The sequence below is a fragment of the Chroicocephalus ridibundus genome, chromosome 8, assembly GCF_963924245.1.
Source record: "Chroicocephalus ridibundus chromosome 8, bChrRid1.1, whole genome shotgun sequence".
NCBI classification, from domain to species: domain Eukaryota; kingdom Metazoa; phylum Chordata; class Aves; order Charadriiformes; family Laridae; genus Chroicocephalus; species Chroicocephalus ridibundus.
The window spans coordinates 33,510,712-33,537,575 of NC_086291.1; the positions used below are offsets into that span (position 1 = coordinate 33,510,712).

General features: G+C 55.3%; 1 protein-coding gene across 3 annotated transcripts in view; it reads right to left on the minus strand.

Annotated features, from left to right (window-relative positions):
* CACNA1E (calcium voltage-gated channel subunit alpha1 E) overlaps positions 1-26,864 on the minus strand; it is a 148,172-nt gene that overhangs the window by 54,197 nt on the left and 67,111 nt on the right. For all 3 annotated transcript variants that reach the window (XM_063344829.1, XM_063344828.1, XM_063344827.1), the window contains exons 7-9: positions 26,468-26,620; positions 25,991-26,172; positions 10,145-10,248 (exon numbers count right to left, since the gene is read on the minus strand). In XM_063344829.1, the coding sequence (XP_063200899.1) occupies positions 10,145-10,248; positions 25,991-26,172; positions 26,468-26,620 (439 nt within the window). The remainder of the gene's footprint in view (positions 1-10,144; positions 10,249-25,990; positions 26,173-26,467; positions 26,621-26,864) is intronic.

Genomic DNA, 26,864 nt, shown 5'->3' on the forward strand with positions numbered 1-26,864 from the left:
TTCCTCCCCAGGCCCCCACACCCTTGCTCACACCTGGGCAGCGATGCTTTTACCATATCGGTGCGCTCTGCGCAAAGGACTGGAGAGCCCAGGTCTGGTTTTAACGGGAAGAGAACCCATGTGAATGCATCCAGCTTGAAAATGGGCCCCCTTTTTTGGAAAAAAAACAACAAAAAAACAAACAAACAACAAAAAAACCAAAAAACCAAAAACCAAAAAAAACCCCAACCAACAGAAACCACCAAAACCCAAAAGGCAAACAAAAAGAAAAGCGCCCAAAAAACCCAACCACGAAAAAACAGCAACCAAAAACCAGCTAAGAAAAGAAAACCCTACTTTTATCCTTTCCAGATCTTCTTTGAGTCCAGAAAGGGAGTATAGCGTTGGTCACATTAATATTGTGGCTTCCATGCTTTGAAACTAGAAGCCAACCCTCTTCAAACCCATCAATTCATCACCTTTTGCCACCGTTGAGGATGCCTCCAACAAATCAGTTACCAAATGGGTCTTAAAACGATATGAGGCAGCAGAAAGGATGGGGTGGGAAGAGGAGAAATACTGGATTACACGCTGAGGATGAGGTAACAGTACCGTGCTGCTGTGAAAAAAACATATATAACAGGATGTATAACAAGGAACACCATCTGTAAGACATCAGGTAATACTGCTGCTCTCCTCGGCACTCGTGAGGTCTCAGCTTATGGCTCTGACTCCATTTTGAGCGCCACAATTTGAGGAAAAAACCGATCTTCGACTCCAGCAGGGCGTCAGGGAAGGTTACGGGACAGAACTGACAACAGACGGTTTGGAAAACACGGATGAGACAGTTGCAAACCAGGGGGATCAGATGGTATTTACCCAAGAGGTGTAAAGGAACTCAAGTCGGCGTGTTGAATTAACTGTGCAGTCTGTAACCTGGTGCTTCAACTTAAACAGACGGTGGCGAGCAGGCGCAGCAGAACCAGCATTGCGGACCGGGATGGTTGCACTGAACCAAGAGCAAAAGCTAGGCCAGAGAGTCCAAAAGGTACAAAAATGCTTTGCAGGGGGACGATGTGCTTCACAGGTCTGCTTTGAGGGAGGCAACGAGCTTTCTGCATGAGGGTAGTTGCTTGATTTAAGTTCGCTCAGATTGTCAGAAGCCAGAGAAGATTCAAAGTCAGGTTGGACTCTGAGGAACCTCATCTAGTTGAAGATGCCCCTGCTGATTGCAAGGGAGTTGGAGCAGAGGACCTTTACATCTCCCTCCAACCCAAACTGTTTTATGGTTCCTTAACAAAGCTGGATTGTCTCGAGAAAGCTTTCCCATGAAGTACTAACTGGTGAGAAGAATAATTAAAAAAAACAGAAAACAGAAACATCCTATTTCTTGTCATTCCTTTTTCAGTGGTGGCCGCTAGCTTTTGATCATCCCTGTGTACTTCGGCGAGAGTTACTTCTTCGCCGTGCTGTGACAAAGCTGCGGCAAGGAGCAAAGTGTGCAGCTGACGATGCTAAAGAGAGCACATTTATAGAGCGCCGGCAGACACATGAGCCGGAGAATGAAAAGCTGACAAGCTGTTGGCGACGTCGAACGGTAAAACGGGAAGGAGCTGGGAGATACCAGCCCTGAGATTACCCATTACATCACTGTCCCACTTAAGAAGGGCCAGATGCTGATGGTTACCTTCTGCCTTGGAGAAAGGTTGGGATTTAAATTGGATTTTGTTATAGGTACTCGCTGATGCCCGTCACTTTGACCAGGTCCTAAAGCGGCTTGTATTATTGATGCCAAGCAGCATGAAAAATTCAGAAAGACCTCGTCATGCTAGTTTGTGTTGACCCCCCACACTAAGAGGAGCAGTGAACAAAAATAGAGGCAGGAAGGAAAGGCAGTGACAACACGAAGACACAGGGAGAAGGCAAGCCAAATGGGAAACTGCCTCCACAAGTGCGGAGAGGACAGAGGGGCTCCAGAGGAGGAGCCACTAGAAGCAAAGTCAAGACTCCCAGCACTAAAGAGCTCCTTTTATAAGCCGGTCCCTCAAAGAGATATGGGCCATCGTGGCTCCACGTAGGGCCTAAAGCAGCAGGGACAGGGCCACCATTGGCCAGCTGTGTAATGGGATCTGCCGGGTCCAGGCTTTGGGTAGCTTTGAAGACGAAGTTCAAGAATTCAAATAATTGGCATTTGATGGAGAGCCAGAGCAGCAATGGGGACACCGAAGTGACTCAAAGTGGTGAAGAACACAAGAGAACTCAGACTTTGCATCTGCTGATGGGGAACACAGCCCACTGAACACCAAGGACTTTAAATATCTCCCCTCTTCTCTCCAGTAATCACCGTTTCTTGTTCACAGGCAGCTTCAGTCAACAGGCTCCTGTTCATCCAAGAGCAGGTTCACCCATCACTTGGGAACACGGTTGGGCATCAGCTGTACCTTGCTGCAAAGCCTGTCCCTCATCAGTGGATCCCGGCACAGATGCAGGTGTCCGGTCCAGCCTCTGCCTTTCAGGGTGGGATCAGCCCCTCTCCACACACTTCACGCGTGCTCTCCAAGAATGAGGACTCCAAGATCAGCGTGAGAAAACCATACGTGGATACTAGTTTTGTGTGCAGCTCAACCCTGCTGTAACCTTTAAAAAAAAAAGTCAGGCTTTCCCCAACATTTGTGTTGAAGGGATAGAGTGCACCCTCAGCAGGTTTGCTGGTGACACAAAGCTGGGGGGGGTGGCTAACACGCTGGAAGGCTCTGCCGCCATACAGAGAGACCTGGACAGGCTGGAGAGCTGGGCGGAGAGGAACCTTATGAAATTCAACAAGGGCAAGTGCAGGGTGCTGCACCTGGGGAGGAATAACCCCCTGCACCAGGACAGGTTGGGGGTGACCTGCTGGAGAGCAGCTCTGTGGAAAGAGACCTGGGAGTCCTGGGGGACAACAGGATGACCATGAGCCAGCAATGTGCCCTTGTGGCCAAGAAGGCCAAGGGCATCCTGGGCTGCATCAAGAAGAGTGTGGCCAGCAGGTGGAGGGAGGTCATCCTCCCCCTCTGCTCTGCCCTGGTGAGGCCACATCTGGAGTACTGTGTCCAGTTCTGGGCTCCCTGGTTCGAGAAGGACAGGGAACTGCTGGAGAGGGGACAGCAAAGGGCTACCAAGATGCTGAGGGGACTGGAACACCTCTCTTATGAAGAAAGGCTGAGGGATTTGGGTCTCTTCAGTCTGGAAAACAGACAGCTGAGGGGGAATCTTATCCATGCTTATCAATACTGAAAGGGTGGGTGTCAGGAGGATGGGGCCAGGCTCTTCTCAGTGGTGCCCAGGGACAGGACAAGGGGTAACGGGCACAAACTTGAGCATAGGAAGTTCCATCTCACCATGAGGAGGAACTTCTTTCCTTTGAGGGTGGCAGAGCCCTGGCACAGGCTGCCCAGAGAGGTGGTGGAGTCTCCGTCTCTGGAGACATTCCAAACCCGCCTGGGTGTGTTCCTGTGCCACCTGCTCTGGGTGACCCTGCTCTGGCAGGGCGTTGGACTAGATGATCTCCAGAGGTCCCTTCCAGCCCTATGATTCTGTGCTCAGAGCAGCCAACAGTTTGGAGAGCTTATTGTTTCGAAGTAGAGAAAAATAAACGACAAAGAGGAGAAACATCCCCGGTAGAAGGGAGCCACCAACGTTCCAGTTGTAGAGTCTCGGTTTCAACATTTTTCCAAAGGTAACAATGCTGGGCTTTGCATCTCTGTCCCCATTGCTCAGAGAAGCCTGTCGTTTACAATATTGCGCCAAAAGCAGCAAGAGCACGGCCAACCCACGCTGCATAGAGGTGGCGGAGGGTCTGGTAGCCCCAGCAGCAAGAAGCAGAGATACAGGCTCTGGATTTTATTTCGCTCTTATCAGGCAGGGTTGGTATGAGCAGAGCAGCTTCACTGCTTCAAGAGCCCCGGGCTTTGTTCGCAATCACTCCCACTGGCTCATGCAGCGCTGGGAAAATGTCACTCCTCCCCTTCCCTGCTATGCTCCAGTTTTTATCCTCTGTAAGCAGAGAACAGTTTTATAGGCCCCCTTCACAAGTGAGAGTCATCTGCAGATGAAAGGTGCAGGGCCAGTACTGCAGGTGAGTTACAGCGCGAGAAAAAAATCGCCGATTCTCAACATTTCATCACGTTAACTTCCCAGGAACCTCCAAGCCCTCTAATTGACGCCTTCGACACACAAATACAATGAATTCGGAACCAACCAGCAAGCGTGAAACCCACAACGCAACTGCTAGATATGGCACTCCGCCACTGCAAAACAAACAAACACACAAACACACACAAACAGCCGCCTCCGTGATCCAAAGAACTGATAACGCTACGTGATTCCTTCGGGGCATCCTGTCTACTTCACCCAACAGGAGTGCCCAGCACCCCCTTGCAAGGATAGAGTTGGTCATGGGGCAACTGGGCACCTCCAAAGCCATCCCCCCAGTCAAAGAGCTGCAGCCACGGCCACGCGATTGCTGTCTTTAACCAGGACGATGGAAATTACGCCTGTCTGGAACACGCAATTCCAAAAGCAATCTGTAAACCAGAACTCTCTGCCGAGTGCTTTGTTGAGAGGATCAAAAACTGAGTCTTTTCACCCACGGCCTGCAGGCAACGGGCAGTCCACAGAGCAGATTTGCAGGGAGGCAGGAATAAGAGCAAATCTGAAGCAGTTGAGACACGCTGGCAAATAATTTGTGAAGAGAAATCAAAGGGGAAAGGCGCCGAGTCGTCGCTTTGTTGTGGATTTTTTTTTTTTTTTTTTTTAAATCCTGTCCGGCTGGCTGTAAGCGGAGTCGTTATTCCCTGTAACACCAGGGGACCCAGCACCCCAGACACGCATGTCTCTCATCAGGCAGCTTGTTTGCAAAGGGCTTGGAGTCCCTCCGCAGAAAGGTGGTACAGCGGAGCAAGGCGGAGAAGCGCTCATTGAATATGGATGCCCACCTGGCTGCTGAATATAGATGAAGATCTCAAAGGCTCCTTTGCTTCGCTCATGTTCAAATACCACGTCCTTGACACAAGAGCTTGCCCAGAACACAGAGACAAGTGCGGCCATTTTTCGCCAAGCGTGGCCCGACAAACACGCGTCCCGTGACGGTGCTGGGGGAGCTGGCAGGAGGCATTGCAGCCCACCCTCCCCCCATTACACCCATACCTCTGTCCAAAAGCCGTTCCAGCTAGTCAATCCCCAAACACACAATGGGCACAGCCATTTTACGTCTCATCCGAGCCACTCCCTGAGATGCTACAACCATTAAAGGAAAAAAAAAAAACCAAAAAAAAACCTAAAAAAAAGAAACCAATGATCCTTCCAAGCTTTCACGCTTTCTGGTGCAATATTTCTCAGGCATATTTGTTGGCATCTCGCTATCCCTCATGATGTCCCCACAAGCCTTCCCGCATTGTGGCGACGTGTCTCCCTGCTTTCCCCTCCACAAACCGCCTACCTCCGAGACATTAATCCTCTTCCCAGCGTTTCTTGGCTTCAAACCACCTGATCCAGCTCAAACACACGGGCCCAGGTTTTGCGTAGAGCCGGCAAAATAACCCCCTGCCTCCACTGAAAATGTACACTTGTTCCTTCAGCGCCCTTATTATTAATTGCTATAAAACTTAATTTTATTCATCGTTTGTTATGCCTCAAAATTGGATGGGAAAAAAATTCAAATTAAGTGAAGTGAAAAGATTTCAGAGATGGTACAGAAGGCTCCTGAAGGAGCTGAAGAAAACTCTCCGGAGACTCGGAACGCAGCGCTAACCCAACCTGAAAGAAAGAAGATCTTAAGACAAAGAATTCTTGCCAAATTGATCCTTTAATTATAACATTAGTCGTTTCTTTCAAAGGCTTAATGCAAGAGCTGGGGGTGGGGGGCAGAAAAGACTCAAAGGGAGAAAAGACTTAACATCACCAGGATGAGTGGAAGCAATTAGGAGGATTTAAATTACTCTCTTGTTTGGTACAAGGCAGATGGATTTCATTTTTCTTGCCTTCGTGCTCAATTTCTTGCTCTGCCAGCAGCTTCCAGAGGTCTTCTCCTCGGCAGACCCAAGGACCCAGCCTTCTCAGGTTGGCCAGCATCCCGTTCCACTCTGCACCCACCCAGCCATTGCTGCGGACCAGGAGTTCCAGTGATGACAGCAGCTTTGTCACCCTGGAAAGGGGCTGGAAGTACAAGACTGGATAGGGGAAAGGAGTCCACCAGGGCTACAGGTCTACCTCAACAGGAGGACAGATGCTGCAATGCATGGAAGAGGGCTTTACTGCAGGGGCTGAGGAAAAGGAGATAGAAGAGCCAAAAGACAGCCTGTCTGGTATCAGAAACCCTGCACGAGTCCTCAGCATTATACCTCCAAGCATGGCTTATTTTTTATCTTCACTCTTTCATCTTCTTGCTCCCAGCGACAAGCTAGTCGTAAGCCATCTTCTTGCCAGGAAGGGCAAAGCAGGCAGGACCCCTGCGGTGGCTAGGACAGGTGAGCTGTGGTCATTACCGGGACGGCATTACTGCTGCCGTGGCACCGTGCACGCCACAGGCAGCGGGGACCGGCCAGCATGGCTCTCACCCGGTCTCTGCTGCTCTTGGAGATGCAGCACGAACGCACAAATCCAAATTGTTTCCCATGAGAAAAAACCGAACAAAAAAGCCCAGAACATTTCATGCCCGCAAAGAAGGGAGAGAGCAGATCTTTGCAAATTGCCGGGATGGGGCACATGCAAGCTTTTGCCATCCCCCTGACTCAAAGCCAACCGACCACAGGGCACTGCGCACAACAGGCCATCAGCTGGAGGGTGGGAAGGGGTCCCATCCACGCCTCCTACCCATCCCACAGCAGAGATGGCTGCAGCAGGCGATTCCCTCTCTGCGCTGCAGCCGTTCTCCTTGGGAAGATGTGTAGAGCTGCAGGTGCATCCTGCCCCACCACGGCAGGGTGCTGGATGACACCAACCTCGGGACACAGGATGGCAGCAGGCAACGCTTGATAGGAGTCTCGGGATCTTCCCAGGCTCCCAAATCCACCGGCTGCCACGTGGCAGAAAACATGGCATTTCAGCTGATGCTCCATCCTCGCTCGCTCCCACTGACTCTCTTCTGCCAGGATTATTTCGGTAGCTTGTGTAGCTTTAAAAGCTGAGCAGTCACATCTCCTTGAGCTTCATACCTGCAAAATGCTCTCAAAGAGGAACAGGGCCAACTGGTTGTGTTTTTTTTTTCCCCTTCCTGCTTTCAGTTGGAATTAATTGATCCGTAATTGCACCCGTAGAGGGGGAAAGTTAATAGACACAGTAATAAACGCCAAAGCCCCAGAAGAACTGGCTCTCCAAGTCCCTGCCTGGAGCGACTCCATCTCCTCTTAATAGCGTTGCATGCAATTCCAGTGCATGCGTGCGTGTTAGTATTTAGAGAGAAAAAAAATCGAGGAGCCTCAGTGTGATGGAAATCATTTCTTTTCCTCTCCCACATACTTTGTGCTTAGGAGCAGATGGATCCAGGCTGTTTACATCACGGAGGTCATGCCTCAGCTTAACAGTTGGGGAACTGACTGTTGGGGGAGATGCGCATCGCAACCAGAAGATTGCTAAATCTGGGCTCTGGCAAACTTCTGATGGTGGCAAGTTAAACATACAAATGTCCTCCTGCAGCCTCTTCGCATTCAGGACCAGCCTCGGGTCTTTGATTGTTTCCCCAAAGAAAACCCCTGCTGAGATGAAGCGAGGGCAGAGAGGCAGCTCTGCAGCAGCTCACAAGCGTGAACTTCAAGAACAAGGCTGGAAATCCCAACAGGACTTCGTTATTTGCCAGTGCAGACGGTGCAGTTTGCCAGCAACGTGTGTCCAGGTTTCCACAAGCGGGGTCCTCGCCGCTGCACCTGAGTTAACAGAGCGACGGCGATTTCAGCTAGCCGGGCATGTCTGCCTGTCTTCCCCAAATCAGCGCCGTAATGCCAGGGAAAGGTCTCCTTCGCGTGGAGTTGTTTCCATGGAGCTCATCCCCGGAGTGCCCCTCTGCTCCCAGCTCAGCCCAGCCGCAGGGCGTGCGGGGGGGGATCCAGCCAGACCCCGGCTGCTCCTCCAGCGCAGAGGCTGGGGGGATGGAAAGGTCACCCTTCCCCTCCTGCAGCAGAGCCGAGTGCTCTCTCCCAGCGCGAGAGGATTGCGAGAAGTGTTAAAAAAAACAATAAAAACTAAGCCAGCAAAGCGAGGAACGAAGCCCTCCTTCTTGCATTCAAGGACGGGCATTGTTTGCGTGCGGAAGTACCTCCTCCCGCCCTGCGCTGCACCCCTCCATGGCTCCGGCAGCAGCTTTGGCAAGAGGATGCTTCACCACCATCAGGGTACTGCATCCCCCGAGCCACAGGGGAAGCCTGTGGCCATGGCCAGGCAGGAGGGCACAGGCGGTGGCCTTGCCGTTGGGTGGCAAAGCCCAGCTTGCCACCTCCACTCACCTCGCCCAGCCCTCCAGGGAGCTGAGCAGTCATGCTTTTCCCTAGGTATCTGGCACGCCACGAGAGCATCTCCATTGCCAATTAGGCCACCCACCCACTTGCATCCTTCCCCAATACAAACCCTATTAGTGATAAACAAACAGTCGAAATGCCAGCCGGCGCCTGGGAAGAGCCCTAGACAACCGCATCCAATTCAGCGGGCACAGGAACAGCTGCCTCGGCACAGTCCTGGTGCAGGCAAGCACCGAGCATGGACCAGGGCACGGGTCGGGCATCCCACCAGCCACCGTGTGGTCCTCTAGCTGGTGGATGGCTTTCAGGACAGAGAAGTGCCACCTTGCTGCGTCCCGAGGCTGCTTTCAGCATCATACCAGCACCAAAAGCGTCGGTGTCCACACAACACGCTACGTTGACACACTTCAATGCTGCAAGAAGAGGCTTTTCCAGCTGCCTGGCCCCGAGCTTCCCAACTTCCCTTCTCTGGGCTTTCGTAGGAAAGCTCCCACTTGACACTGACACCCTTGTTGGTCTTTGCTCAAATCCCCAAGCTGGATGTGGCACAAGAAATGCAAAAGCCACCCAACGCTGCTTGGGTGTCTTCATCCTCCATAAGAGCTGGCTCCCTGCAAGGCAGCATGAAGCCCTTCCTGCAGTCTGGCCCCAGAGCCCCTGGATTCAGTCAGATCCCAGAGCGGGAGCTGGGGAAATTCAACCCACCAACGGACCCCGAAGCCCAGCGCGCTTCTCCAGAAGCACTCCTAAAACCACCACCATCACACCTCACTTAGGATAGTGACAGATATGACCAGGGCCAGTCTCTACGCTGATCCCTGCATATAAAGGCTTTCCAGCTGGCCAAACCAGTGCTACAGTGGCGCTTTTTAGTGGGCACTTAGGGAAAAATTACCTGCAGCAAGGGCAGAAGAGCCCACATCCCCCTCCCAGTGCAGGAGAGGGCATGCTCTCCCCATGCACCAACCCCTGCCAGCGGTTGAGGATGGGCTGATGCAACCGCAGTTCATCGTCATGGAGACAAGAAGCCTTTTTCTCTCCAAACCCAGCTTAATGGCTTGGATTAAAACCTTCTTTCCCCTGGGAAGAGCAGAACAGGGACAGTTGTCTTGTCCCCATGTCCCTGCTTTGTCCGCGTATGTCCCAGGCCCCCCCCACCCTCACCAGTGTGTATCCCCCACTGGCGCCAGGCACACCCTCCCAGCCACAGTCCAGACAGAGTGGAGGCGCCCCACATGAGCCCCAAACCCAGCCCAACCCGCACCCACCACACTCCATCAGCCAGCAAACGCACACCCCACTACAAATGCATTCCGGACTCAAACACATTTCCATAAGCACCCCCCCCGACCATGTCTCTCCCCTCCAGCGGGTCCCAAGCAGACAGAAGATCACCACTGACATTTCTCACAGGTGACCAAAACCACAAGCTCTTCAGCAAGGAGAAACAACGCGAAAGCATCTTCAAGGCCGCCCCTTTCCCAGCTCCCCGGGGAGCCAAGGAGCTAAGGAGATCTGGGGAGCGATCCCTTGCTGTGGGGCACGCAAGCGTGGAGGGGATGGTGGGAACCAGCTACTGGTGTCCTGGAGGACACAGCAGCACCAGGGGCCAACCTCAGGGCTCAGAGACACGCGATGGGCACGGCCCAGAGGGGAAGGACGGACGGCATCTCGCTTACCCCGACAGCACTCCCAGGACAAGGTTGAGCACAAAGAAGGATCCAATGATGATGAGGGGGATGAAGTACAGCCAGTTCCACGTGGCTCCTAAGGCATCATTGGTCTGGAGGGGAAAGAAAAAAAAACACGTGTGACGTTATCTTCAACACCTAGCACCCGGGGCAGAGGGAGAGGGTGTTAGTTTCTCCCTCCGTGCTGACCACACCAGGCTCCTTGGGGTGATGTGGCCATGCCTCCCGAGCCTCGATGGGCACGGGGCGCTGCCTGTACAGGCATGCCCACAGGCAGTGCCCTGATGCCCTTCGGCATCCTGCCCCAGTCATGCTCCCCTCCGCAGTCTCCAGCCCTCATCGGGCTGGACCACTCTCCTCTGCCTCCTCCTACCACCCCTGCAGGGACGCAGGGGCTGTAAGACAGTCTCTCAGTGGTGGGCAAGCAGAGGTCCAGGGATGAGCAGCCCAAAATCGCGGTGCTGAGGGCGCAGGGACCACCCTGAGCGTGCCTCCCCCAGCGGCTTGATTCGGTGCTGCCCTGCACATCCCACCCAGACAGGGCGAAGCAGCCCTGCAGCGGCAGCGCTGGCCGAGCACAGCACTGGTTAAAAGGGAAAGATTTATAAGGTTCCTTAGGGCCAGGGAGGCTGGTGGATAAAGAAGAGGCGGCCAATGCTTGTCCTTCTGTGTCCAGGGGGAAAAGAGCTGGTGTGGACAAGCCCCACGCCTTCACATAAGCATTTTGTTGATGGCATCATCGGTAATAAATCGCAGACACCCTCCCGTCCTGGGTGTGTTACCCCAACCCCAAGGCACTGAGAGCCAAGGGGAGCTCTAACCGCAGGGCCAAGCCCAACAGCTAAAAAGCCTGCCAGCAAACCCTCCTCTATACCTCCCAGACATTTATTCACTGAGGCTCTTAATAAAGCAGTGCCCCTCTGTACCTTGTAGCTGCTTCCCAGGCCCCATTTGTCCTCCGGTGTCAGGCACGGCGCACATGACGCCGGGCTGGAGGGTGATGCGGCAGAACGTGACTGTCTGGGGGAGGTGGTATCAATCTTGTTGCAATGAAAGGCTCTTTTCTCTCTCTTCCCCCCCTTCTCCCTGTGCTAATTAAGCCCTCATCTTCGTCTGAGTCATTGGCACCACATCTCCCGGTCAGCCGGTGCAGGAGACGAAATGAGGCTCTGCAAGGGGAGAAGCTCCTCTCCGACGAGGGAAGAGAAAGCCACCGCGCTGGAGTCTTCCTCTGGTGACCGAGATGTCAGCGGGAACCTCGGCTGGGCATCCCCACCACCCTGACGCCGAGCCCAAGGCAGGAAGGGCAATGCCGGCACATCCCGCTGCAGGCATCCACCACAGCACCAGGGAGGGCGATGCTGTGGGCAGAGACCCAAGCGCCGAGGAGAGCCTGGCACCCAGCAGCAATAACGCCTTTGAGGTTGGGAAAACCTGGAAAGTCTCAACGCCCTCCTCCTTTGGCCCCGAGGAGACCACACATGTCTTCTCAAGGTCCTGCACCTTTCAAGAGCCCCAGTCCACCACCAGCCCCGTTCCTCGGGGCCGCGGGAGAAGCAAGAGCAGGGAGGTGGGAACGATGCATGGGAATCCTGTATAAGCAACGCTCATCACCGCCCTCCAGAGACACGCAGGCCACCATGGTTCTGCTCCAACAGCACCATTTGCCATGGCATCAGTTTTCAAGGCATCGTGCAACTCCTCGGCCTGAACATGACTGGGCTTCAGCTCCCTGCCAAAGATGCCACTGGGTACCTGCCACCCGTGCCAGGGATCGCTCGCCTTCGAAACTGGCTCCTGCCCAAAAATCATGGGCTTTCCCCAAGGTCCTTGGCACAGGGCACGCAAAACAGATGAGCTCCTTTCCTACAGGTGAAGGAGACATCTTCCCCCATGGCTGGGCCATTGCCACCCCTCCTTTGGCCTTCTCCCCTCCAATGATGCGCGGCAGGAGATGGAGTGGGAGACGGGGATGAGATGATGGAGCAGAGGGCAGTTTCCCTGGGGTCATCAGCCGGTGATACCAGCAGCAGCACCCAGAGCACCTCTTCCTGCTGCAGTTTGTGGCCATGGCCAGAGCTGGTGGCACCAGGAACCCACAGCTGGGAAAGCTGAGGCAGGGGCTCGGCAGGCCCCTGCCAGGACACCTCTACGTGCATTTGAGTACCCAGCTCCCACGGGGGTGGAGGTAAAGGGGATTGGGGAGATTTTAAGGGTTTTGGGGCGAGTTGGGGGGTTACGTGTCCAGCACTGCAGGGGCAGGGGTGGGGATGTGGAGCTGTGGCCACTGACCCCGCATACCCAAGGACACACCAATGACCACACCACGCTCAGGAATGGTCCCAGCCACCCAGGACAATGCCAGCAGGGCCAGGGAACGGTCCTGCCCTGAGCAGCCACGCGGGTCCCCTGGCTGATGCTGGCTTTGCCAGGACCCTCCAGCCCCAAGATAAACTTTTCCACGGCGCATCCTGATGCTCTGTACCAAACCCGGGAGCGGGTGACGCCCAGCCAGGCTGCAGTGGCTCCAGCCAGTGATCTACTTGGCCACCCCGACTGCCAAAGTTTGCCCTTCTATTCCCCAAGGAGCTGGAAGAGCTACTCCAGAGGGGCCCAGCTCAGGGGGGGACAAGGGGGCTTGTCTGGGAAACACAAGGGGCTTGGCATTTCACAGGCTCTGCATCTTCCACTGCTTCTCTAGCCCGTGGCAGAGAGCGTGACCACAAAGCATCCAGTGTGGCGGGGCATCAGCAGGCAGAACAGCATGCACGCCTGCACGTACGTCCCTACACAAACGAGTGGATGCATTCCCAACTCTCCACTCCCCAAAGCTGAAGCACATCTGCCGAGGAAACCAAAGGAACCGCCACACCCAGCTGCCTTTGCCTGAGAGAAAGACGCAGGCTGCCAGGGTCTCGCAGAGTTGCTGAGTCCAGACCCCCTCGTATCATGAAATCTCCCCTAGAGTTTTGTCAGCTTCACCTTAATTACGCTATTCCTAGCGGAAGGCTCCTCAAGCGGGTTCTCTAATGGCTGCTCTAATTTTCAACCTAAATTTATTTGTGGTCATTTTATATATGCTTCTGTTCTTTTACCAGCTTTTTTGGCTGAAATACTGTTTCCCATCCTGATGTATTTATAGATAGCTATCATGACCATCCCCGGGCTCTGCTTTCCTAGCCAAAGCAAGGTCCCTCTGGTTCTCTCTTGTATGACTGGCTCTCCCTCCCTATTTTATCTAGTAGCTCCTTCCCTTCTCTGGTCCAGGCTCAGTTTATCTTCCCTGGACACAGGAGACCCAAGTGAGAGATTCTGATGGGTCCCGCTCCATCCCTGCGTGATGCTACCGAGGCTTTGCCATCCTGCCTGCAAACCTCCCTGACTCCACGAGGGCACCGCGGTCACCCTGCGCTCACTTGCTCATCCCCTCTCCTCCGCCTCCACACCGCTAATTCCCAATCAGCAAGACCTGGGCTCCTAGGAGATATCTTTGCTGTTACTCAACAAGCACATGGCTTTCCATTTCTCACCGCATCCCACATCTCTTCCTCCAGCCTTCAAACTCCACCAGCCCGGGGTGGCAGCCTCTGTCCCCCCACCTCTGGGAAGCCGCCGATGCCGTAAACTGGAAGCAGGAAAGTCGATGACTCATCCCCGAGGAGCCTCGCCGGTCGCAGCCAGCCACTACGTCCCCTCACCACCAGCCAGCACCATCCCGATGCTGCTCACTTCCCTGCCAGCCTTGCAGAGCTCCTTTTCTCCTTCCCCTCTTTTCCGCTTCGTTAACATTTTCCCATAGCAAAAGCTTTACTACAAAGAGCAGCTCTACACGCTTCCAGGTCTCCGATGCCAGGTTAGCCTGGAGTGACCTACCTTTGGCAAACCCATGATTCATTTTCATTTTTTGCCTTCCAAACCTGTTCCAAAATGGCATGCGATTGAGGTCAGGCTTACAGTCCTATTCCTGCCTGCCTTACTTTTTTTCCCCTCCTCCCCCCGCTTTTAAATATAGGCATCGCATTCGCTATTCTCCAGTCAGATGGTGCCTCCCCCAACTCGATGGAGTTGTTAAAAATACTTGTTACCAGACCTGCCATTTCATGTGCCAGCTCCCTCCAAGCACGGGTAGGGGGGAAGCCATCCTAAACGCCGGGCTGATGGATCCGATGGTCTTGGCGTTTAGCTTCCACATCGGCAGCGCTCGCGCCTGTGTCCTCAATTCCTGCTATCCAGCCCTTTGTGTTGCCTCTGTCTTGGCATTGACCAGAAGGTGGGGTGAAATATCCATCCGTACCCAAAACTCCCTAGCCGTCGCTCCACCGTGCCTTGCTTCCATCCGCAGAGGTGAGGAACCACTCGCTGCCCCTTTGAGCATCCTTCACGAGGTCCGTGTCAGCGTGACTTTTGGCAGCTCCCATAGCACTTTCTAACTTCTTTGGCACTAAGGTGTAGTTGTCTTGACTGAGCAGCCCCTTTTCCCATCCCTTTGGGGCATCGTTTGTTCTTAATATTCGTCCTTAGGCAGTGTTTATTGCCTTGGTCTGCTGTGCCTTCCCACCATTTTTTCCCCTTTGCTGAAGGTACCAGGAGGCCCTCAGGTACGGAGATCAGGGTAGACATAGGAAGTTCAATCACCAAGTTACATGAACGCTGTAACACCTTTAATGAAGAAATTCCTGTCTCCTGTCCCTGAAGACCAGGTCCCATCGCTCAGCCAAGCCCTTTGGGTAACGGAAGAGCTGCCTGATGGCTGACCTTTGCTGCTTCTTCCCTTCCCTTTAAGACAACCACCTTTTCGATACGCATCCCCACCAGCCTAAACCACCCGAGCTCTCCCACGGCCACCAGACTGAGAAATCACAGAATCACAGAATGGCCGGGGTTGGAAGGGTCACCAGAGCAGGGTCACCCAGAGCAGGTGGCACAGGATCGCATCCAGGTGGGTTTGGAATGTCTCCAGAGATGGAGACTCCACCACCTCTCTGGGCAGCCTGTGCCAGGGCTCTGCCACCCTCAAAGGAAAGAAGTTCCTCCTCATGGTGAGATGGAACTTCCTATGCTCAAGTTTGTGCCCGTTACCCCTTGTCCTGTCCCTGGGCACCACTGAGAAGAGCCTGGCCCCATCCTCCTGACACCCACCCTTTCAGTATTTATAAGCATGAATAAGATTCCCCCTCAGCCGTCTTTTTTCCAGACTGAAGAGACCCAAATCCCTCAGCCTTTCTTCATAAGAGAGGTGTTCCAGTCCCCTCAGCATCTTGGTAGCCCTTTGCTGTCCCCTCTCCAGCAGTTCCCTGTCCCTCTTGAACCGGGGAGCCCAGAATTGGACACAGTACTCCAGATGCAGCCTCACCAGGGCAGAGCAGAGCAGAGGGGGAGGATGACCTCCCTTGACCTGCTGGCCACACTCTTCTTGATGCAGCCCAGGATGCCCTTGGCCTTCTTGGCCACAAGGGCACATTGCTGGCTCATGGTCATCCTGTTGTCCCCCAGGACTCCCAGGTCTCTTTCCACAGAGCTGCTCTCCAGCAGGTCACCCCCAACCTGTCCTGGTGCATGGGGTTATTCCTCCCCAGGTGCAGCACCCTGCACTTGCCCTTGTTGAATTTCATAAGGTTTCAGTGTTTGTTGCTGTCTCCAGGCATACTCGACACACAACCACAACCAAAGTGAGCTTGTCGGCGCAGACTCAGGAGCCACAGCTTCCCCAAGGGACTATGTGCCTAAGGGCGTTTCTCACGCCAAGGGGTCAGTGGAGACCCCCAGCCGGAGCTGAACCACCACACTCACATCTCAGACACAACCCATGCCGCCGCCAGCAAAGCCTATAAATGACACCACCAAGGAGTGGGAGCAGGACCCTCATGGGGGAACGGAGCCGGCATGGCGGGTCCCCACCCAGCAAAGGAGCCCCCGCCGGCTCCTGCTTCTCAACCCCCAGCATGGCGTTATTCTTTCAGCAGCTCTTGCATTGTTTTGTGCCTCTTCCCCCCACCCTTTTTTTTTTTTTTTTTTCCCTCAAAGGGCGGGAAAAGGCGCGGGGAGCTGCAAAAGCAGGTCTCACTCGGGGGGCCAGAAATCTAAAGAAATCTAAATATATACCCAAGTCGAATGCAAAGCACAAGCTCGCAGCCCACACGTACCCTCCCTCGGGCTGCGCTCACATGGGAAACTTTAGGATTTCTTTGCTATAGGGGAAGGGAGGTGAGGGGGGGGGAACCCACAAAAGAAGCCCACAAATTCAGTCTCTCCTACCTAAAAATAAACAGAAGGCGAGTTCTGCCTGTGCGAGGCTCTTTTAATGGCCACTCATGGCCCACCAGCTCGGGGAGGGGAACTGGGGACTGCGGCTGCGGGCAACCCACTCATTTGGGGAGCAGCAGGACGTGGGGAGCCACCAGACTTCATTCACATGGTGATGTGCCTTCGTTGACTCTCCGGTGTCTAGTCACAGGGCTGGGCTCCCGCTTTAGGCTTTCCCTGGAGAGGAGGGGAGATTTACGCCCCTTTCCCAGCAGGAGACGCATCCTGAAGCCCTCCACGACCATCTTGGCCAACATCAACCGCCCGCGCTGATGCCCCATAGGCAGCCGAGCCCCCTGTCAAAATCCATCTGCATTAGGAGAGAGCCTCTGTGGTTTCTGTTTGAACCCAGACCAAAACGGCACGTAATTAGATTGGGATAATACACATTCATTACTGCAACCAACTGGCCGTGACGTGCTTGGGGGATACGGCAGCGCTGTGCTACAGGGCTGGGGGGGGAGAAAAATCCACGGGACCTCCAGCAGCACGGGTGGCCCCATCCTGCTCTCGTTGAGGTCCTCTGCCAAGGATCTCCCACCCAATGGAGCGCTTCCACAGGGACCTGTGGCTTTGCCTGCATTGCAGGCAGGCTTTAATGGGCAGGGAACAGGGTGACCAAACTGTCCCAGCGCCGCAGCCAGGCAGGAGAGATCCGCCTGTCCCCCCCAGCTGCAATCCCAGCGAGGGGACATGGGGATGGTGGAGAAAGCCAGGATCTCAGGAGGCTTTTGCCTGCCTTCCCCAGCACCTCCTGCCCAGCACAGGGGCAGAGCAGACCTGCAGGGACAGCGGGTGAGAACACACCCACGGCTCCCATGATTCGTATGCCAAATCCTCGGCTTGGCCGCTCCCGACGGGCTTTGCCTGGTGATGATGCACACCACGCCGCCACCAGGGCTGACGCCATTCCCCCAGCATCGCCTCTGTGCTCCCCAACCTGATTGTCCCTGCAAACCACAGCTGCATCCAGCTGAGAAACACACGCCGGCCAGCAGGAACGGCCTCAAAATCTCCATACCGCAGCAAAAAGGCGGGGGGGGAAATAAAAAAATTTTTAAAAGTACCTTATAGCAGATTCCCTGGCCTAACCAGTTCCCTCAAGACCTTGACACCCACTGCTGCTCTCCCCAGCACAGTAACAGATCTCTTTCTTCCCTTTAATAGCAGTAATTTGATCTCCTGCATGCAGGGCCATGCTTCACTCCCCGCCAGCCCTGCCTGGTATCCATCAGTGACCCCGGCGCTGGACAAGATCTGAATGAAAATGCTTTGCTTTCCCAAATCAGGTTAATGAGGAAATTGGTACATTTCCTTTGCAGGGCCCGGGCTGGCCCGAGGCGGGACGTATCCTTGCCACGGCCCCGCGGTGGGGGTCTCCGGGCAGGGTGGGCATCTCCTGCCCGATGTCCTGCCTGCAGCGCTGCCTTTCCCAGTCCCCTGGGATGCTCCGGAGGCAGGCAGGGGTCCCTGCAGAGTGCTGCACGGAGCTCAGCAAAGCCCTTCAGCACACGGAGACGCTCGTGTCTGTGCAAGGAAGGGAAAGGAATGGGGAGACAGGGAAAAAAGCCGATAATATTTCATTTTTCTGTTTTCGAAGTGGAATGCAAAAAAAGAAAAAAAAAGCATTGCTAGAAGCGCTACTAAAAATCAAGTGTTTTCAAAATATATCGAATGGGTGTGGAGACCAATTTTTGTTCCGTTCTCCTCCAACCTACTGAGAAATGGCACCCAAGTGCCCCAGCAGACCCTGTCCCCACGCACCTTCCCCTCCTCCTCCTCTCCCCCCAGCCATCCCTCGCTGCGACCCCTCAGTTGCCCCCACCTCTGCTCCCGAGCTCCCACCTTCTGCCTGCCCGGACCCCTCCTGCGTCTTCCCCCAGCCCCACCTGAGGGCAACCCCTTAACTGGTGCGTGAACTGGTGCCCACAGCGTGAACTTCTCCCGACGGAGTATTTGCAAAGCTCCCCAGCCTTCCTTAGACCCAGCGCTTGGCTAAGGCAAAGCCGGCATTCCCAGTGCACATCCTCAGCATGGAGCTCGGACATGTGCCAGCACCTCTGCCTCTCCGGCCGGACCCGGAGCCTGTGTGCTGCGGCGGGGCACGGTTTTTCATGGGATCAGCTTTTGGGGTGTTTTGGTTTTTTTTTTGCCAATGGGGCTTGGCGATTGCCAGGCTGGATCCCTGCTTTGTTTCGAGCACGCCGCAAGCAGCGCGGGCTCCGTGATTTGTTTCCTAGATGCAGGAACGTGCCCAGCTCTGGCTGTGATGCTCTGGGACAACAGAGTCGTGCGCGACCTCGCTCGGGGACACCAATTCACCCCCAATACCCCCACACAGCACAGCAGCACATGCACCACCGCAGAGGCGCGGAAACAGCTTTGCAGAGCCTCATGGGCGCAATTTCCAGCGTCAAATAAGGAAATGACAGGTCCTGGGCTTAAGAAAGATGAGCAACGAGGGACGAGGCAGCACCGAGATCCCCTGCCACCTCCCCTCCTCGAGCCCGTTGTTCGGCGGCGTGGAGCATGGGTGCCGGAGCATTGGTGCCGGAGCATCGGTGCCTCCGCCAGCCCCTCGGCTCCTCCACTCCTGCCGGCAGACGGTCTAGGAACAAGACTTTCCCGCGCGGGCAGGGAGGAGGGAGTGGGCAGGGAGCTTTTGATAGAACATGCCGGCAAAGCTGGGGATCCAGCAGACACAGTTTGTTTCTTGCTGTGTCATTTCAGCGCGCACACACACACATATACAACAGAGGGAAAAGGGAGAGAGGGGAAGGAAAAAAAAAAAAGGCAGGAACATTTGGCAAGCTGGCGAGGGTCTGGCTTTGCTGAGCGTGGAGAAAGAGCCGTTTACTTCCAAAGGGAGAAGAGGGTAAAGCAGGCTGGCCGGCGCACAACGTGCCTGTCGGGATCGGGCTCCATCACCCAGCACGCGAGCTGCCGGCTCGGCCACCAAGAGGAGCCATTTGGGGAATAAAACCAGCTTTCGCTAAAAGTTAGGAAGGTTTTAAACCTTCCAGGTGGAACTTGAAGTCTCCTCTCTGAAGTCCTCGCCCACTTTAAACACACTTAAATCACTCCGTGTTTCATGTTTCAGAGGAAGAAGCAGGAAGGGGCTCTGCCCTGCGGTGCCACCAGTGGCCGGGGACTTTTTGGCAGTCCCTGTCCCCCCCACAGCACACCTGGCTTCGCCCGCATGGCCGGGAGCCGCCAGGAATAGCTGCAGAAGCATTAAGATCCGCGCTTGCTACCGAGCTGCTAAGAGCACTGGGTGTTGATTAAATTTTCATACCTCCCCGACAGGATATTTTTTTGGTGTTGCATTTAAATTTAAAACACACACAAGAAGGGACTCCTTTTTTCCCCTTTGCAAGCATTCTAGTTCGAGAGCCCGGCATGGTCCCAGGGCACGGAGGGCTAAAAAGCCAAATGGTTTTTCCCTTTTGCCATCCCTCCCATCCCCTTCTGCTCTCCAGCCTCTCTCCCTCCTCCTCCTCCTCCTCTCCCTGGACACCAGCCCTAGCCAGCTTTTTGCTGGGAGACACCGTCACCCATCATGCTCCCAGCTTCATCCTCCACGGTGCCCCACCAAGGAGGAGCAGGGCAGGCTCAGCCTGCGGCCGTGGGACCACTGCTGTACTGAGCTCCTCCAGTGCTCTGCCCATCACCGTGGTGTCATGGCAGGTGCTGTTTTGGGGGGGGTGTCTTTTCACCACTGGCCCTCACTTGCAGAGTCCCTGTGACCCTTGGGATGTGGCCAGCACCGCTGCAGCTCTCACCTTGGGAGCAGGGACCCCAGGGGACAGGCGCTGATGTCCAAAGGAGCTTCAGCAGCTCCTGGAAGCACCAGGGCTCAAGGAGGTTTCCCAGCGCAGCTCCTGGTCCAAGCAAAACCCAACAGGAGCAAACTCCTCTCTGGCCTAGTCATTAATTTCGCTGGCCCCTGGCTGCCCCACACAGAGCCAGGCATTGCCCTCGCTGGCCAAAAGGCAAGAGGAGAAACACACCCAGACCTGAACGATGCTCAGGTCCCGCTCAGGCATGGGTGCTTTGGGGAGAGCGGCTGAGCATTGAGCATCCCAAGGGACGACAGTGACACCCCAGGAATTTATACCAGCAAGCAATGAGCAATTTTGTATACACACACACACATAGAAAAATAACTGCTTTGCAGCACGTTCCTCCCCTGAGCCCCTCCAAGGCCACTCGAATAGAGCTGCTGGGGAGCTGGCTGAGAGCAGGACCTTCCACCCATCTCCAATCCATGTGCTCCAGCACAGCCAGTGATTTAACACACCTCCCTTCCCCAGGAAACCCCACATCAGACTCCGTTTCCAAAAAAAAAGGATGGACGTTTCAACCACGTTTGAAAACCAGGCTCCAGCAGAAGACCTCGGGTCGGGTGCTTCATGGTCAAAACCAGCCTGAGGCAACTTTGGAAAACCCAGCGCCGCACTCAGCAGCCCCAAATGCTGACCCCTGAGCCTGGCGAGATTCCTCTCATGCATGTTGAGGGTCACCTCGGTCCCTTTTTCACCCCATCTTTAGAGGAGACCCCCAAAGGCCGGGGCAGCCCCGGTCCCCAGCCGTCCTCCCCGCATATCCTCCTGGCCGCGGCCCCTCGGGCTTGCGGGAAGCACGTGGCGGCTGAGTCACACTTGCTGCAAACCCCCCTTCCTTGCGGCAGCAGCTCGGCGTTTCACAGCCGTTCCTGCGGGTGTTAAAGTCTCTCCGCCGCTGCTCTCTGCACGCAGGGCTCATGCTTCGCACCTAAGGAGTTCGTTCGCAACCGGCGGGCGGTTGGCAGGCGGCCGCTCGGCTCCGCACAGGGGCTGCGAGACCCGCACACCCCATCTCCCCCCCACGGCTACGGCGCACACAGATCTGCCCACAACCACTGCCTTTCCGTCGGTGTTTTGGAAGCCGCCGAGGACTTGATTCTCTTCCCACCCCCCCCAAAAAAAAAAAAGCTCTCCTGCTGCAAATGCACCCAGAAGGCTCCCAGCACGCAGCCCTGGCATCTCCTAAGGCTCCCTGTAACTTTTTGCCCTCCTGCTTCCCTGCGGTCCTAATCCCTTGTGCCACAAGATGGCTTTTGGGTTTATAGCAAGCAACTGTGGCACACTAGGTCCCGTTAGGACTCGCCATGCGTTCTTAATCAGCAGTACGGATGCTCTTCCAGCGCTGCTTTAATGCCTGTGCTTCGGAAGCAAACGTTTGTAGCCGTGGTTGCTAATAGCCACGGCCCTGTGCAAAGCCAAGCTGGCTCTTTACATGCAGCTTGGTGATCACAGCCGTGCAGACGCTCCTGCCTCTCTGCCGGTTGCTCCGACGTTCGGGACTTCACTAGGACCACAATATTAGGATCAGGAGTTCAATCTGACGTCCAGAGCCATGCAGGGAAACAAGGCTTTCCCTGCACAGCAGGCTCTGGCTCTCTGCACCGGCCGTGCTGCATTTGCAAAGCGCTTGGAGCCTCTCCCAGGGGGTGCCCGGGGCCACAGCTGGACTCGTACCCCGGCTTGTTCCTCTGGTCCCCTGCAACCATGTGCACCCTCAGCAACCGCCTGCAACTACCACCACTTGCACCTCGTGGCAGCCTCAGTCCCCCCATGAGCAACGCCGGCAGGAGGTGCAGGCAGCCCTGGCTCCCCTGCCTGCGCCCATCCACCATCTCATCGCTCCCACAGCTCCAAACAGCACCTTTTCTCCAAGCCCTTGTGTTTTCATTTGTCCTGGACTATCTAATTCCCAACCAGGGGCTGCGGTTCCTGTGCCGCTTGGCTTGTGTTGCCTGCTCCGGCAGCTCGGGAGAGCACAGAGCCGTCTTCCAGGTGAGGGATCCAGCCGGGACAGGCGGGGTTGACCCCTCTTCCCCGCAGAGCCCACCAGCCCAGCCCACGGCCCCGGCACGTGTTTGCCACGAGTGTGTTTTTCTTCCCATCTCAGCTCCCGGCAGCGTGGGGGAAGAAGAGGAGAGTGGCAGCTCCTGGCAAGCCAGGCTCCTCCTCGCTACCTGCAAGCACAGCGGCGGAGCGCTTCCAAATGGGAAAACAAATAAACAGTCTTGGTGAAATAAATACAGCCTCTCGAGCCGGCGTTTCAGAGGAAATCACGATCTCAAACTCCTCTCTTGTTTGCTCCCTAGGACCTGGGGATCCGGGCTGAGCATCCGGTTGGACTCGATGAGCTTTAAAGGTCTTTTCCAACCTAAACGATTCTATCCGAAGCCACCAGCGCCACTGAGCAGCACTGCGCGGGCAGCCCCGGTGCTCAGCACCCCATGGCATGGCCCTGCCTTCATCCCCACCCCTCCGTCCAGGACCCAGCATCGCTGTTTAATGACAAAATCGCAACCCGGCCCCTGACCCATGATGGCACACCGGCAGAGAATTAGGCCAGCGAGCCTCTTTGCCAGCATCATTTTTCCCTCTGGTCCCTACAGAAACCAGGTTTGGTCTCAAGCCATCCCAGGGAAGGGGCACCCGCTCCAGTATAAAAAAGCAAATTATTCCTTAGCCCCTGTTTTGGATGGCAGAGACAACCAGAGGACCCACAAAGCCAAAATCCCCCTCTAAAAGAAATTAAAGTCCTTCAGGCTTCCAGGGACAGGAGCTGGAAAAGCTGTAACACCCCACAGTTTAAGGCTTTTTCTCTTTTTTTTTTAGCCTATAGTGTGTTTTCTAGCAAGAAAGACAGCATTGCACGCAGGCAAGGCTGATAAAAACAAGGAGAAAGGCAAGCACACATCCGTGAAACGACGCAGGTGGAAAGCACCACCGGGCCCAATTAGCTTTTTGTGAAGCTAGCTATGAATTCCAGGAGCCCCGCTTCCGGACCCGGCAAAATTGGGGAAAAACGGATCTTAAAAATCACGATACGGTTTACGCAGGGGAATTGGGTAGTCGAGCCATTTTCTGGAGAGATAGCTCAAGTGGTTTTCTTGCCATCCCCACCTCCTCTGCAAGGCTGCGGCGTTAGCCTGCAAGGACGCAGCCTCCCACTGCTGTACTCCGGTGGGAAAGCGGACAGTCCCCCACCGACCTACCCAAACCCGAGGCATGGGCTGGGCAACGTCCACGCTGGTTAGCAGCGGGATCCTGCTCTGCTTTGCTTCTCCGAACGATGAAGGTGATGGCAGAGCATCCCAGTGGCTTTCTACCCCTGCCCAGCCCTCCTCCAGCACCCCCTGGGCACCACGCTCCCCGTATGTACGCCTCATTTTTCTATTTAAAATAAATAAAAATAATTTAAAAAAAGGGGGGGGGCAGAAGCCCGTTTTGCTGCCTCCGGGCAGCAAAAGGACTGAGCACCCATATCCTTTGCGAGCTAGAGGCACCCTGTGAGGCAGCCCGTGTCCCTGGGGAGGGCGGGAGGTGCAGCCCGGCAGTGCTGGGAACAGTGTCCATCCCTCGCCGCCTCCCAGAGTGAATCAGCAGCATTTTACCATACCAAGGACCCAGTCCTCATTCAATTAAAAGCCAAAGGAGGTCCCTAATCCTTTCCATTATAGGTAAGTAATAGCCGGTTCCTTGCAGAGGAGCAGGAAAGGGAGGTACCTTACGGTCCCGGCCATTGGGGACACCGTGACAGAGCGCATCTGCCCGGCATTGCGACCGGTGCTGGGAAGAGCATTCGGATACTGGGGCTGTGGCTCCTCAGGTGACCCAAAGAGCCCTTGATTTAGCAGCTAGAGTGGTAAACAGGGGATGCCGCAGGGTCTGTCCTGCACAGCATGGTTATCGGTGCTCCCAACAGCATCTCCTACCCTTGCCCCCCAGTAAGATACAGATCAGCGTATCCCTCATATCAAATGGATCAGCTCCAGCCTTCCCAGTGAGGACACCCTAAACGGCAGGAGACCAGAATTTCTCGGGGAACTGCCGGTACAAACCCTCAAGGTCCATCAGACTGTAAATTGCCCGTCCATGCACCTCCCCGGCTCCTCGCGCACCGCAGCTCCCGCCCGGGGAGCGCTGCCGCTAATGGCTGCAGACACCGAAGGACGGAGAGGAGGGGACATGGGAAGCACCGATGGAAGCAGCCCCTGGCTTTTGCAAAGAGACAATCGTTAATACGAGAGAGAAGGTGCAGGGCATGTCGCTGTGGTGCCAGGCGCGGGCTGCAGCACGGCGGCGTGAGCGGGCAGGACCTGCCCAGCCGTGTTACAGGCAGGGGAACCGCACCGCCAGGCAGGAAAAGAAATCACCTTTCCCGCTATGCTCAATTATGCCCGGGCAATAAGCGTCGTCCTTAAGTCTCTAATCCCATCGATACACCAGAAGCAGCCAAGAAATGTTCTTTTTTTTTTTTTTTTTTTCTTGGTCTGAACTCCCAGCTGATTCAATCCTGCCGAATTCCCCCACTGAAGCAGCAAAAGATCTTGACGCTGCCATCTCCTTTAGGATGAGGAAAACCAAATCCTCACGGCACGGTCAAGCCCTTGCCATGAACTCTCCCCTTTCTACCCCAGTCTGGGTTTCATGGTCCATTTGCCCACCAGAAGGACCCTGGGAGGGACCGAGCGGGAGGGGGACCCCGACGCTGGCAGCACTGGTGTCTTTGCCTGGGGTTAAAACCCAGCCTTTCTGCTCACAGCAAAGGAACTCTCAAAGCACGTTTCCCCATCGCAAGCCATCCAATTTGCCTCCCGCTGGGCGATGCCACTCTGCAACTCTCCAGGCACTATGGGAACCAGGGTATAAAAACATTCCCGGTGCAATGACGCCAAAATTGATGCTGAAATTAGGCTGGGAACGGAACTGGCACGGTCGCTTCTAGCCCATAAACTAAAACGTACGTAATACCGCCAATTGCCCACGAAGATATCGCGCTTTGTGATCGCCTGTAGCTTTTTTCGTGCTTCCAGCTTTGCCCCCAAGTTGCTCCCTGGGCACCTCAAGGGCTCGGGCGTTGGCAAATTCAAGCTGCTGCAAACCACAGGAACCCCATCCCCTCCTTCATCAGCACCAACAAACATTTGCAGCATCAATATCAAAGATCTCAGCTCCCTGTCGGACACCAAAATCCTGCCCTTGCCCCAGGGAGGGGGGTCCAAGTCCAGCTCCAGGGCTTCTCAAGGCCACCACAGGGATGCAGGCATGTCTGCCGCCTGGTCCGCAGGGAGAGCGGTTGCAGAGTGCCCAGAAACCACGTCCACTCTTACAGAGCTGCCTTGGGGAGCGCAAGAGGAGGAGGAGGAGGGAAGGAAGGAAGAATGCCCCCCCGAGGGACAGCCCTCGAGCAGGAGGCTGACTGCAGCCCGTGCCCACAAGGTTTTGCTCTCTGCAGTGGGATGCACAGCCAGCCCAGGGATGGGGACCAAGCCCTTAGTGCTCCCTTTGCCCAGACACATGTAACACGCGCCTCTTTATCCCCCAGCTCCTGCCCAAAAGGGATCAACCGACCCCGTCACAAAGGAAACTCAGGATCTCGTTGGTTTCCAGCACGTAAAAATACCGTCTCCGGCTCCCCATCCCCATGCCCATGCCCAGCTGCCCAAAGGGACCCCGGAGCAGCGCTACTCACGTTGTACAGGACTGTGGTCCACCCTTCCATGGTGATGCACTGGAAGACGGTCAACACAGCAAAGAGGATGTTGTCAAACTGCGTGATCCCGTCGTTGGGACCGATCCACTCCCGGCATTCGTAGCCTGGGGGGCAACCCTGCACCCCGCATGGATGGGGGGGGTCCAGCTCCTCTAGTTCACCTGCGAGCGCACAGCAGAGAGCCAAAGGAGGCAAAGGTAAGAGAGGGGCAAGGCACTGGCGAGGCAAAGAGCCCGAACGCAGATGGGCTTGGGGCAGAGCAGGGGACCCCGCTGGGACCAGCCCTGGCTGCACACAAACTGCTCCCGTAAGAAACCAGGATATCCTGACTGCAACCAGGTGATGCCTGGTGTGCACAAAGCAAAACGCAGGATCTTCCCACAATAGCAACGTGCGCTCGTCCTAGCTGTTTTCCACCCCTGGGATGCAAAGGGGGTGCAGAGCCCTTCTCCCCACCTGAATTGTTTGTGTAGCAGGCGCGGTGCAGCTTCCCGCTGTAGAACTCCAGGCCGATGATGGCAAACATGAGAATAGCAAAAAAGAGCAGCAAGCCAATCTGGAGGAGAGGCACCATGGCCTTCATGATGGATTTCAGCACAATCTGCAGACCTGGGAGGGGAAAGAAAGAGCGCAGCTCAGTACGGTGACGCAAACCCCCTGCCTGGAGCACGTCCATCCCACCTCTGGCAAGCGGAGGACAGTGAACAGAGAGGACGGACAGTCATCAGACAGATGTAGGAGGCCAGCACAGCCTAGAGCATCCCTTTGGGCAGCTCAGAGGAAAGCACTATCCCAGTGGGAGCAGGGAGGGCCAGGCTGCAGAGCAAGGCTCCAGGAGGGATGGTTTTTGGAT